Source organism: Micropterus salmoides, unplaced genomic scaffold (genome assembly GCF_014851395.1).
Source record: "Micropterus salmoides isolate LMB-PRFRI ecotype aquatic unplaced genomic scaffold, ASM1485139v1 Ms_hic_scaffold_23, whole genome shotgun sequence".
Taxonomy (NCBI): domain Eukaryota; kingdom Metazoa; phylum Chordata; class Actinopteri; order Centrarchiformes; family Centrarchidae; genus Micropterus; species Micropterus salmoides.
The window spans coordinates 14,128,316-14,140,867 of record NW_024041484.1 but is presented as its reverse complement, the minus strand read 5'-3'; the positions used below and the strand labels follow the sequence as shown (position 1 = coordinate 14,140,867).

Below are 12,552 nucleotides of genomic sequence, written 5' to 3'. Positions count from 1 at the left end.
CCTTCTGTACACCTGACTATGAGTAAAAAGGCCAAATAAAGGAGAATCTCCCCACAGGGACCATTAAGGTATCAAACCATTAATGTGCTAATCTCTGCTAATCTCTCCTGTACTACCGTGCAGGGCCAGAGGAAGCTGTGCCAGCTGTACCAGGACCACATGACCTACATCGGAGACGGTGCCAAGACGGGCATCAAGGAGTGCCAGTACCAGTTTAGACAGAGGAGGTGGAACTGCAGCACTGTGGACAACACATCTGTGTTTGGACGGGTCATGCAGATTGGTGAGTTGACTTTCTGATGAGAAATCAGGAACAGCATTTGACAGTAATGACAGGTTCCAATCCTATGTTCTGAAGTGTTGTTGTGCTTTTAAGAAGCTTTTTTGTCCCCAATTCTGTGATTTCATAGTTTGTGTGTCAGTATAGCCAATTTTTCAGTAGTGATTTTAGCAAGCGGGCGGCACGGTGGTGCGGTGGTTAGCACTGTCGCCTCACAGCAAGATATGGGTTCGAACCCCGGTTGCCCCGGCCTTTCTGTGTGGAGTTTGCATGTTCTCTCTGGGTGCTCTGGCTTCCTCCCACCGTCCAAAAACATGCAGGCTAGGTTGATTGGTTACCCTAAATTGTCCTTGGGTGTGAGTGTGAGCGTGAGTGGTTGTTCGTCTATGTGTGGCCCTGCGATGGACTGGCAACCTTTCCAGGGTGTACCCCGCCTTGTGCCCAATGTCAACTGGGATTGGCTCCAGCCCCCCCGCGACCCTGTACGCAGGATAAGCGGTTGACGATGGATGGATTTTAGCAAGCGTACAAAAGCCCAGATGTTACTGTTAACTTTGTTCAGCAAAAAGTGTGTATGACCCTTAATCAAAACAGCAAGAAACGGCTACAGCTCGATTGTGTGTTTGGCTCTTTTGAAATATAAACTAAGCAATGACAGAAAAAGTTGTAGGCAACATGGAAAGGTTTGTTTTGAAAACCAAGCAGAGTATTCAGTCATGTTTGTCGTCTATCTGTTGAACTGCAGTCTTCACTAGAGTTTTTTTTGTTTTGCTTTGGTTGGACTGTTATTGTGATTGTGATTATTAACAGTGTTTGGACAGGCCCTGCAGATCAGGGTGTTGAATATTTGACAGAACAGAAGGGGTCATTTGTGGTCACATGATAATATTCCCTATAATACTCCTAGATGCTTACAGTATATAGTGTGCCTGTGACACTCAATGGGGAGTTATTAAGTTATTAATGGTATTTTTCTATTATCAGGCCAATTGTCATTATATTCCTTTCATGATGCCATTGTTTTTGCACAGGGCTTTACCTGTTTTATTATTATTTTAAGTAAAGTGCAGCAGTAGTTTTACTTAGTTTTTAGTTTTTACTGTATAGGATTTTTCTAAGAATCTTGAGTTCTTCATAGCATCCATTAATCTGTAAAGGCAACAAATACCCCAAAATGGCTGTAATACTCTTTTATTAGACCTATTAATAGTAATATTCATAACATTTTAGATATTGATTTTGCCCTGAATATTACCGAGAAACGCAGGTTTGCTTTGCTTGAGACCCTTTCCTGTTTGGAAATTGCACAAAAGCTTTCGCCTGTAAAACAGCGCACTTGTCGTTCCCACTTTACGCATGCGCAATGAGACGGATAACTTTCTCAGGAACCGTGAAGAGAGGCGGTTATCATGACGCATTAAAACTAGACAAATTTAGAGCGACAAAAAGAAAAAAACCGCGTCATCCATATGCAGTCATTTTAGTCAGTATCAGCGGAGGAGCTCAGATCCTGGATCAGTATAATCTGCGTCTAATTCCCAGCAGGAGATGTGGGAAACCTCTCATCAACAAGTAAGTGTCAAATCCGCTGCGGGCAGCCAGACGAGGTGTTTGCTGCTCTTTCTCTGTCTCCATCCCTCTCTGCCTGTCTCTCTATTGACAGTCAGTCTATCTCCAGGTTTATATGGAGGTGTTAGTCGGCCTATTGTCCCGCGGCTCCTCTTTTGAAATGCGCTGATGAGCTGACACCGATCCGGCAGATCCGGATCTGTTATTTGAAGTCTGGGCTCCGCAGTCTCATAAACCATTCGGCCTCTCTCTCTCTCTCTCTCTCTCTCTCTCTCTCTCTCTCTCTCTCTCTCTCTCTCTCTCTCTCTCTCTCTTTATCCTGGTGCATAATATGTACGAGCATCCTGACTGGGACGCTGCTCCAAAAAAACACACGCCTCAGCTCTGCATGCATACCTGTCTGGCTGGCTGGCCGTGTTGATTCCGGGCTACAGGCATCCTAAAATATATTATGGAGCCATACAACAGGCTACCAAGACAAGCGCGTTCACCATTTAGTGTACCTTAGTCATAGAATTCAAAAGACAAAATGATGTTGGTAAATGCAAACAAATTAACCATATAATGTTTCAGCAGGAATAGAATTTATAGGTCAGCGGTTTTCTGTAGCAACATTACAGGAATATTTCAGTGAAAAAATACCTAGGCCTATATATGTAAGACCACCTAACTCATTACTGAGGAGGGCAGACACCCATATAGATTGAGGATATTCAAGAAGGACAATTTACCCTATAAAAAGTCTGAATTTTAAACTAATAAAACCTCACTGTGGTCTTCGTAAATGCCGCCTTCACCACAAATTGCTCTTTGCTGTTCATATGTAAATGTTTAGTTTCAGAGCACTTAACCTCCTACCTTTCAGGCCATCGTCTTTGTCCTTTTTTCCCCTCTCCTTCTAAATGGTTTGTGTATTAATGTAGAGAATAGACATGCAGGTTGTGTTGTGTATTCCACAGTGGAAAATGGTGTTAGATGGTGTCAGTGTAGAGCAGCAATCAATAACATGGAAAAGTCTGTTGAATGCTATGTATCGAAGAGGAACAGCAGTCTGGTCAGAATCAATATGGTTTCTTATTGTTTGTTTGAAACTGATAGATTTAGTCAGAATCTATTATCTAGTATTATGCTTTAACCCTATCATGATAAGTATGTATCATCAGCGTTTGAGTTTCTTGCCTGTAAGATGAAGTTTGTACATTGACATCAGCCAGGCTCCTCCGCTCCTGTATGTGATTTATTTAAAGGGTCACTTCCCTCAAATTTACAATCCCCTACCTCGAGTGGTATCTACCCATGTAGATCGTCTTCATTCATTTGTCCATGATTTGAGATGTCCATCTCTGAACCCCAATACAGTGGAAAGGATTTTATAGGTAGCACATTACATTTAGCATATATTCTCTGAAAATGTGTACTTTTTACTTTAAATAATCCACAGAACATGCTATGAACAGTAGGGACTGTTTATTAGATTAGAAAGTAGTTCCAATGAAACTGTTGACACAGAATAGCAGGAATTGTTTCTGGAAAGAGGTAAAGAAAGAAATATAATTTCATTCACCTCAATGTATTGAGACAGAGGCAGACACATATGTATTGCAACCCAGGGACACAGTTAACTATCTGAATGCTAGATACCACTAGAGGTGATTAAAATGTGTTTTGTAATCTGGGTGAAGTCACCCTTTAACATTAGGGTTGACTGGTTCACCCAAAGGACATCTAGAAGTGAAAGAGACCAAGGTACCCAAAAAGTTCCCCAGAACCTGTTAGGAGAAATTTGGAACTAAGAGAATGGAAAAACAGATGTGTTTACTTGATTAAATTCTGCAGATCTATTATGGATCATTGAGTTGGTATTTAGGGATGTTGAGTTTAACCAGATACAGATAGAGAGTAAAATCACATCTATTGTCTATTGTTAAGTAAAGTGGGTGTGGGGCTCTGTGTGTGTGTGTGTGTTTTGGGGTTGTTAACCTGAGCAGTTACCCATGTTTCCTGTCAGTGAACACACACATTCACCACAGCTGTAAATAAAGAAAACATGGTGGCCATCCTGACAAAACACTGTGCGTATGTTAAGTGTTGTCTGAAAGCATCTAAGAGTTTTAAATATTTACGTGTTACCTAATATGAACATTTAAACACTTAAATTTTTCTTCATATCAGTTCATTTTGTGGTTTTATTTCCTCTCCATCAGGCTCCAGGGAAACAGCCTTCACTTACTCCATCAGCGCGGCCGGCGTTGTCAACGCCATCAGCCGGGCCTGCCGTGAGGGCGAGCTCTCCACCTGCGGCTGCAGCCGTTCTGCTCGACCCCGTGACCTGCCACGCGATTGGCTGTGGGGCGGTTGCGGCGACAACGTACATTATGGCTACCGATTTGCCCGGGAGTTTGTGGACGCCAGGGAGAGAGAGAAGAATTACCCGCGTGGTTCTGCTGAGCACGCCCGAACACTGATGAACCTGCAGAATAATGAAGCTGGGAGACAGGTACGGGAGACAAAGACACACATGTACTTTTTTTGTCAAAGATGAAACTTAAGCCTAGAGATCTGGATGTGAAGCTTTAGTGAAGGTGTGTGTGTCAGTGTATCTTAACTCTATGCTATGTCTGTAAGAATGTGTGTGTGGGTGGAGGTGGCCCCCGATGGACTGACTTGGCAGTATTTGTGTGTGTGTGTAAGTTATTTATTGGGAGTGTCCAAATGGTATGACTGCTAACGCCCTTGGAGTCTGGCTAGGTCGCCAGGTCAATGCACATTCCAGCGAAGTAACACACACACACACACACACACACATTAGCTCATACACACATAATGCAGCAACACAATTGATAATATGGGACTGATGATGATATTTCAGAGGTGAAACCTGTAAATAATGACTAGAAAACAAATAAGAAAACAAAAAAGATATGGATGGGTGGATGGCAGATAAATAATTGGATCTGATATGTTTTGTCAAACTAGCATGCTCGGGTTTCTGAGGTTTTTGGCCCACTGTGTTTGCCAGTTCCAAACATAATATTGGAGCTAAAGTTGTTTAGAAATGCTTTCAGGTTAGGAGAGCATTACGAGAAATACACTAAAAGAAACCTTTCACCTTCAACTGGGCTGTACCATGTACGCACACACACACACTGGCACACACACACCTTCCTCATAAAAGATCCATTTGCCTGTTCTGGTACACACCGGATCAGGAGAATGTGTTTATCTTCAGTTAGAGGAGCTTTGTTTAAGCGGTTTGCAAGACAAAGATGCTGTGTGTGTGTGTGTGTGTGTGTGTGTGTGTGTGTGTGTGTGTGTGTGTGTGTGTGTGTGTGTGTGTGTGTGTGTGTGTGTGTGTGTGTGTGTGAGTGCGTGTCCTCGTCTCTGCTCCATTTGATTTGTGTGAGAGACAGTGAGCCTGGTTTTGTGCATGTGTATCAGAGGTTAAAGGTGAGGGTCTGGAGAGGTTGTGTTTCTACAGAGGGTCCCATTGGGGCTGTAGGAGATTGTATGAGGGAGACAGATCTACTGCTACAACCTTGTATTAACACACACACACACAAATTCTGCCTTTCTGTAACATACACACTCTTTTGAATGACTTTCCCTCCTCTCTCCTATTTGATCCCTGGTTTTCATTGTTGTCTGTCCATCGAAACGGAAGAGAGGAGAAGAGAGAAATGAAAAGGCGGAGAACGAGTGAGAGGGAAACAGTCTCTTCCTCTTCGTCACTTCTTCCCTCTTTTTCTCTCTCTTTCTTTCGCGGACACGCCGGTTTGTCCTAAGCAGGATTTGTCTTGCTTGGCTGAACAAGGCAAACCGCAGGGCTTTTGTGAAGGTGACAGGGGCGTGTTGCTTTCTGTGTGTGTGTTTCAGTGTGTGTGCACGTGTGTGTGTGTGTACGCTCAGCTTAAATTTGATTTGTGTGGAAGGCGGACAACGTGGTCGTCTGTGTGTACAAGCGTCTGGAGACAAAGACGCAGGGTGAGGGATGGACCTCCGTCACACTCCCCCGACTCTCAAAGACCTCCACACATACAGCGATATACACACATCCACAGCCACCTAGGTCCACTGTCTCCGTTTCACACAAATCAAATGAGGCAGGGCTTGTCACACGGAGACCAAAACAACTAGATGTGCATTCCCAGTCTAAAGACAACAGCAGACCACTTTTGTGCCGGCTCTGCTCTGAAAATAGAAGGAAACTTTCACATTTACTATCCGTCAGCCTGGGGATCACTTTGTTGCTTCCTGCAACATTGATCAGATCTTTGATCTGGGAAAGAAAATAAGTCATAACAGAAGAGAAACATTTATTATGTCTGAATCCAAAGAAAAAAACAATGTGTTACTCCAAGCACAGATCTCCACTTCAGTTGTTGGTGAAATCAGTATTGTCTTTAACCTTGCATGTTGGGCACACAAGCATTGTGCTAACATGCTCATGTATTTTACATTTAATACAAAATCTAAAGGGAAGAGAAACATCTGATGGGCTGTTTGTTCCAATGCAGTGCTCTCATCTAATGTTCAAAAATGATTTACAAGCACAAACCGTTCTTGACTAAAAACAAAACGAGTTTTAAGCAGCTCTCCACAGCAAATCTTCTAGTCTTTATCTGCAGTCAGCTGACAAAGTGCCATCACTTCTCTTTGTGACGTCATTTAACAGGAGAAAAAAAAAGCAACCTTACAGAGGAGAAACATGCAGTAGATGTTGTGCATGGAGAGTAGAAGTAAATAACAGTAAAATTACAACATGGGGAAACAGTATGACAATATTACGTAGATAGAAATGAAGAATATGGATCCAGGAAACTGTTTATTAGTATTTTGATCCCTGGTTTGTCCCCGTGTTTATTTGAAAGTTGCTGATTTGAATTAGCATACTAACACTACACAGCTAAATTAGGCAAACAACAAGTCACAAAATGATCTTAAAACAAAAGCTAAGATTTAATGTAACAGCAAGAAGATCAGGCAGAAAAACATGTCCTTATTCTTGGCTTTCTTTGCTCCTCATTCATTGCTTATCACGCAGGGTGGGCTTTTTTCTCCATTTCTGCCTCGCTCTAGTACTGACTCCACACACACACACACACACGCACGCACACACACACGGCTCCTAACCCCTAACCCTGTCTGAGCAGAACCTATTGTGCCTGACACAGAGACCCTGTCTCCACCACGGATGACTGACTGTGTGTGTGGAGTCAGGTCCAGTGTCACTTTGCCCAGCAGGCATAACCCACCAAATAGCTCAGTGTGATGCAGGACACACAGACAAATACAGTATATGCATGGTTTAATTTGACAGCATGAGGTTATTGGCAGCTTGTACTACTACTAATAATAATAATGAGCTGTTTCTATAGCACCATTCAAAAGGATGTAGCTCAAATAATGTAATCATTGTACAAAATAATAGTAATAGCAGTAAAATAAAAGTAGAACAGTACAGAAAACATATGTAAGTGATTGAAAGACTACATAGAGAGAAAGTTAAGATATCAGATGAAAAGACTGAGATCGGTTTTAGGCTGTTGCTCAAAATCTCCCTCTGATTTTCTCCCTAATATCGTCCAAACTTTTATCCACAGTTTAGGGCCAAAGACAAAAAAAGAACTGCATCCCTAATTTTCTTATTACCGTAGTTCTGTACCTCTAATAAACCCCACAGTGGGGGATCTAAGGAAAAGGCTCGTAAAACAACAAGGAGTCGTAAAATATAAGGATTTTCTCCTGGTGTTGTGTGTATTAAACTAATCCTTAGCCTCCTGTTAACTCCGCTCTCACTATGAACAATGGAGAGATATAAAGTGAAATATTAAATGCATTGCCCTCTTGTTTTCTATTTTAAATCAACATTTTGTTAAATGGGAGAAAATATCAAAAACAGACCCACAAGCCTTCAAAACAAGGCTTCCACCTTCACAAAATGTCATTGTCCTCTGCTCTCAGTGTCTGTCTGACGGGGTCACGGGGGTCGAAACACAGGATTGGAGGGTGCAGAGTGCCATGCCTGCTGGGTAGTAAAGTAGAGGAGAGGGGAACAGGGGTGGGAGGCGGGGGTCGGGGTTGTTTGGGATGCAGGGGTTAACAGAGGTGAGAAGGTAATTGAGATCAGGCAATGCGAGGAGACATAGTGGTGGGTCTCATTTGTGTGAGGCAACATTAGGAATTAGAAAAAACTGATTCAGAAAGTACAGCATCTTGATGTGTATGTCTCACTTGGCACTGGTGCAAACATAACACAATACAGGATTAGTGACAGAGTATATGTGATTCGTGTGTGTGTGTGTGTGTCTGTGTGTTGTGAGTTGTTTATTGATTGCTGCTTAACTGGGGGTGGGGAAGCTGCCATGGGTGAAGGGCTCCCCCTAAAGTTCACGGCTGCTAGGACCATAAATCTTGTACTTCCTGGGGGGTGTTGTTTTTAACATATGTGAAAATAAAAAAGCAAAGCTTCATAATGTTGAGACTAGTGAAGATCTTTATTATATTTGGGGATACAGTGTCTAAGATGAGCTGTTTTGGGGTAAAATAGGGCATTTAGTTAGGATGTTCAGGATATTGCAGGATCTAGAGCAGGGAATTTAGTTTATATTTATATTTTTAGATATTTAGCCCATTTAGACATCATGAATGAGAGAGATTTGGGCAGATAGGTGGATTAACCCAGTGATCTCTCCATACGATACTACAATTTTACTGACTTCATAGCTAATAATAACTTATTGTATAGTTTTCTCACAAGTATTCTTTAAAACGACTCCTTTCTATGTGGGAACACTGTGGGAAAGTGGATTTACAATAGAGCCACATTTCCTCTGGTTAGTTGTGGCCCTTCTATTCTCAGTCAGCTGTTTGTTTTAGTTTGGTGGAGTAGTATTGACAGCAGTGTCGGAGAAAAGCGCTCATGGAGTTTTTCTTTGCTTTGCATTTTGGTGCCCTTTTGGTTATCAGATGATCTGCTATACTGCACATTTTAACAGGAGGGGGTTTCACACCAGCAAGACAGAAAAGCGGAGACAGGAATGTTTCTAGATTTATTGCTGTATAACGCTAATTTAGGAGAAAAGTCCTTCAGGAGGTGTAGCAGTGAGTGCATGGATAAGTGCACAGCTGGCACATGTGGATCTACATGTGGTGTCGCTCCTTTCAGCCATTATTCATATTTGTCCTCTTACATTTCATTTGGTAGCCGCATTTTATAATAGCCTAAATATAATATTTATATAACTGAGCTGATTGGGACCCAAAGCTCTTGGGTGCATTACATAAAGAATATAAACTTAAGTGTTTCCAGGGGCAGTTTGTTAAGCACATTTATTCTGCCTTACTTCGCCAAGTAGTTGATGGGAGAGAGTAGTGACACATGTTCACCACTAGATGGTAGCAGCATTGCAGTAAATATAGCCGATCTACTGCACAACATAAAGGTTTCAGACTGTGTAAACCAAGGGTGTTAAATTAAAGGCCTGCAGGTCAGATCCAGTCTGCAAGACAATTTCATTTCATGTACAGCCCACAAAAACATGGTTTATTTGAAGTATTTTTTTACTCAAAAACACTTTCCTAACCTAAAAGCACAGTTGACTTGGAGCACTGAAAGTTTCAAGAGAGATTAACGGTTGATTTCTTTTATGGATTGTTTAATGTGACTACAGTATGACTATTTATAGTTGACATTTATTGAGGAAAATGTTCTCCCTGTATAGATAGGAAAGCAAAATCAGGATTAAGCAAACCAACCCCATCTATCTGTCTCTTTCTCTCCTACTACCAGGCAGTCTATAACCTCGCAAATGTTGCCTGTAAGTGTCACGGCGTCTCAGGTTCCTGCAGTCTGAAGACCTGTTGGCTCCAGCTGGCCGACTTCAGACGTGTTGGAGAGTTCCTGAAGGAGAAATATGACAGCGCGGCCGCCATGCGCATTGGACGCAAGGTATTGAACTCACAGCAGATGCGTCTCCCCTTCCTAGATTGTTGTGAGCAAAAACACTGAGCAGAATTACCCTGAAAAATAATCTTAAATCTTAAACCAGCTGACTCTCTCTCCACTTCCAGGGCAAGCTGGAGCTGGTAGACAAGCGCTTCAACACCCCGACCCCGGAGGACCTGGTCTACATTGACCCCAGCCCCGACTACTGTCTCCGCAACGAGACCACGGGCTCGCTGGGCACGCAGGGCCGCCTCTGCAACAAAACCTCGGAGGGCATGGACGGCTGCGAGCTCATGTGCTGCGGCAGAGGCTACGACCAGTTCAAGATCTACAAGCACGAGCGCTGCCACTGCAAGTTCCACTGGTGCTGCTACGTCAAGTGCAAACGCTGCTCGACGCTCGTGGACCAATTTGTGTGCAAATAGCACGCTGACAGATGACAGACGGTTGGAAGGGGATGAAAAAGGAGGCGAGGAAAAGAAGATAAAGAGGGAGGAGGTGACGGGATGATGGGGGGTGAAGGAAAGAATTAATTTTCAGGGTTTTGTTCAGGCTACGCTAAGACACACAAGTTCCATTTTCTGACCAGTTTCATCTCCACTCCATTTATATCTTTTATCTATTTATATCGCCTGCCTTTTCACGAGCAAAAGCTGCATAACACCTATGTGGACGGTTTTTTGCACAATGATGGATAGATAGATAGGTAAGAAGAACAAATGGATGCAAGTAGGAATGTGATTTCTTTCTTGCTTTTTGGACAACTCTGACTTTTATTTTTCTCACCACTCCATCATCACTTTCTGCTGTCCTGTATAATTATCCTGATCACAACCCTGAAGGAAAGAGGGATGTAAAGAAGGAAAGACAAACAAAATGGATGAACAAAAAAGGACATCAAGGATTAACGGACCTAGGAAGTGGAACAACTGGATCCTAAAAAGGGGCCACATACGACTAGTGTGATGTATGTGATAACAAAGTTATACGAGATGAAATAAATATATAATTAAATAATAAATAAACATACAACTCTGATTGTTATTTAAAGAGACTCAAACAAACCTAAGGCCCAGTTTGGACCCATTAAACTCTGTTCATGTGTTCGGGAATCATTACAATCATCATGGAATTTGAAGCCATGTGAGTGCTGAACGGTGTCGCCGTGTCTCTTTCAAAGAACGTTTGACCTTTAATCCTGCTAGAGTTGCGCTGACGTTGCTCCACACACTGTACAGAGAACACCAGAAATGCAGAAAAGTCCAGACTGAAACAGGCAGATGAGAGCGGGTAGGAGAGGAATCACTTTTTGGCGGAGCAAAACGGAAAGAGGGTGATTGGAGGGGATAGAGAAAGAAGGACAAAGTTAAATGAACTGAGGACTCATTTTGCAACAAAATGCAGGACACACTTTCACAAGCCACACAGCTGATTGGGAAACTCAAGCACGGGAATTTCCAGCAGTAGATTTCTTATTAGAAAATGTATTAAAGTTCAGTAAAAACACTTAATCTTCAAGTCAAAAAGGACTAATGGCTTACAGGACATGCTCCATCCATTTGTCCCAGTGTAACTATTGCATATTTCCAGCACCTGTGAGCTGACAAGCAGGTTAATGAGGCTCGCCGGTTGCGGCCATCTTGACAACCGTGGCTGTTTAAACAAGCGGCTCCTGGTCCATGACCTTCATCTGACAGTAAAGTGAGCAGAACCTCCATTAGTGAGATTAATGTGCTGTATCTGCCTTAATGAACCCGCACTAAGAGACACGTTCACTGTGAGTGGACCTTTATCTCGTGTTGTTATGCAACTTGTCAAGTCAACAAAAAGCTCTGTGGTGTCCATGATGGTGTTTGTGCAGTTTTGCCACCAATTTAACATTTTATAATGCTGTTATACCATGAATTTTGCAGTTTGTATGAGTTGGGTTGAGAATATTCTATGTAATCCGATCGATAGACCCAAACATGAGTGGACAGAAGAGGACTGAACATGCTGTGGAAAAATGAATGTGTGAGCGTGGAAAAACAGAGGACTGCAATTTATTATGTTCTACTTTAAAAAGAAGTAGTAGATAAGAAAAGAAGGTATATTTTATTATTGTTTTTCATTTTCTATTTTCTATGTTTTATACGTGAGTATTATTGTGTATTCTTTTGATAAACTAGTCTTCGACAATGAGGCTTTGTTCTGTTTTTGAGTCAGCTGCAGTTCTTTGGGAGAAGTCTGATTCCAGGCAACACTTTTCACTCTGTTCCCCACAAACTGGAGAACTAAAGGCCTCCAGTTTAGTTCAGTTTAAAGGGAGGTTTTGGAAAATGATGCTGCGATTTCTGAATACGGAAGTAATGCAGCAAATGACCTGGTGCCATTCACAACAACGATGTCAAAATTATAAATCAGAACATCCGCAATGAATATAAAAGTAAATTATGTTGGCACAAATTAAAGAAATAGACTAATATGATAAGTCATTCTAGACTGAAGCACGTGTGACCATTTTTTCTTTCACTAATTATTGCTTTTAGCAAGTCATTTGTAATGTATTTTTCTTCTGACGTGAATAGTAAACGTCTGTAGAAGTGACAGTGATGCAGAATTGGCTTTTATAACTACCGCTCAGCTGAATTTAGTAAATGGCTCATTATTTCATCGTTTTCAAGGAAATTTGTGACACTGTCACACCAAAACTCCGTAGTAATGAAATTCTTGTTGAAGACATTAAACCTGTGAAGCTAAAGCTTTGAGCTGGAGTCAG

General features: G+C 42.0%; 1 protein-coding gene across 2 annotated transcripts in view; it reads left to right on the top strand.

The window, feature by feature from the left end:
* wnt5b (wingless-type MMTV integration site family, member 5b) overlaps positions 1-12,552 on the top strand; it is an 88,307-nt gene extending 75,755 nt beyond the window's left edge. For both annotated transcript variants that reach the window (XM_038738964.1, XM_038738965.1), the window contains 4 exons: positions 124-283; positions 4,054-4,346; positions 9,639-9,797; positions 9,920-12,552. In XM_038738964.1, the coding sequence (XP_038594892.1) occupies positions 124-283; positions 4,054-4,346; positions 9,639-9,797; positions 9,920-10,219 (912 nt within the window). In that variant the 3' untranslated portion in view covers positions 10,220-12,552. The remainder of the gene's footprint in view (positions 1-123; positions 284-4,053; positions 4,347-9,638; positions 9,798-9,919) is intronic.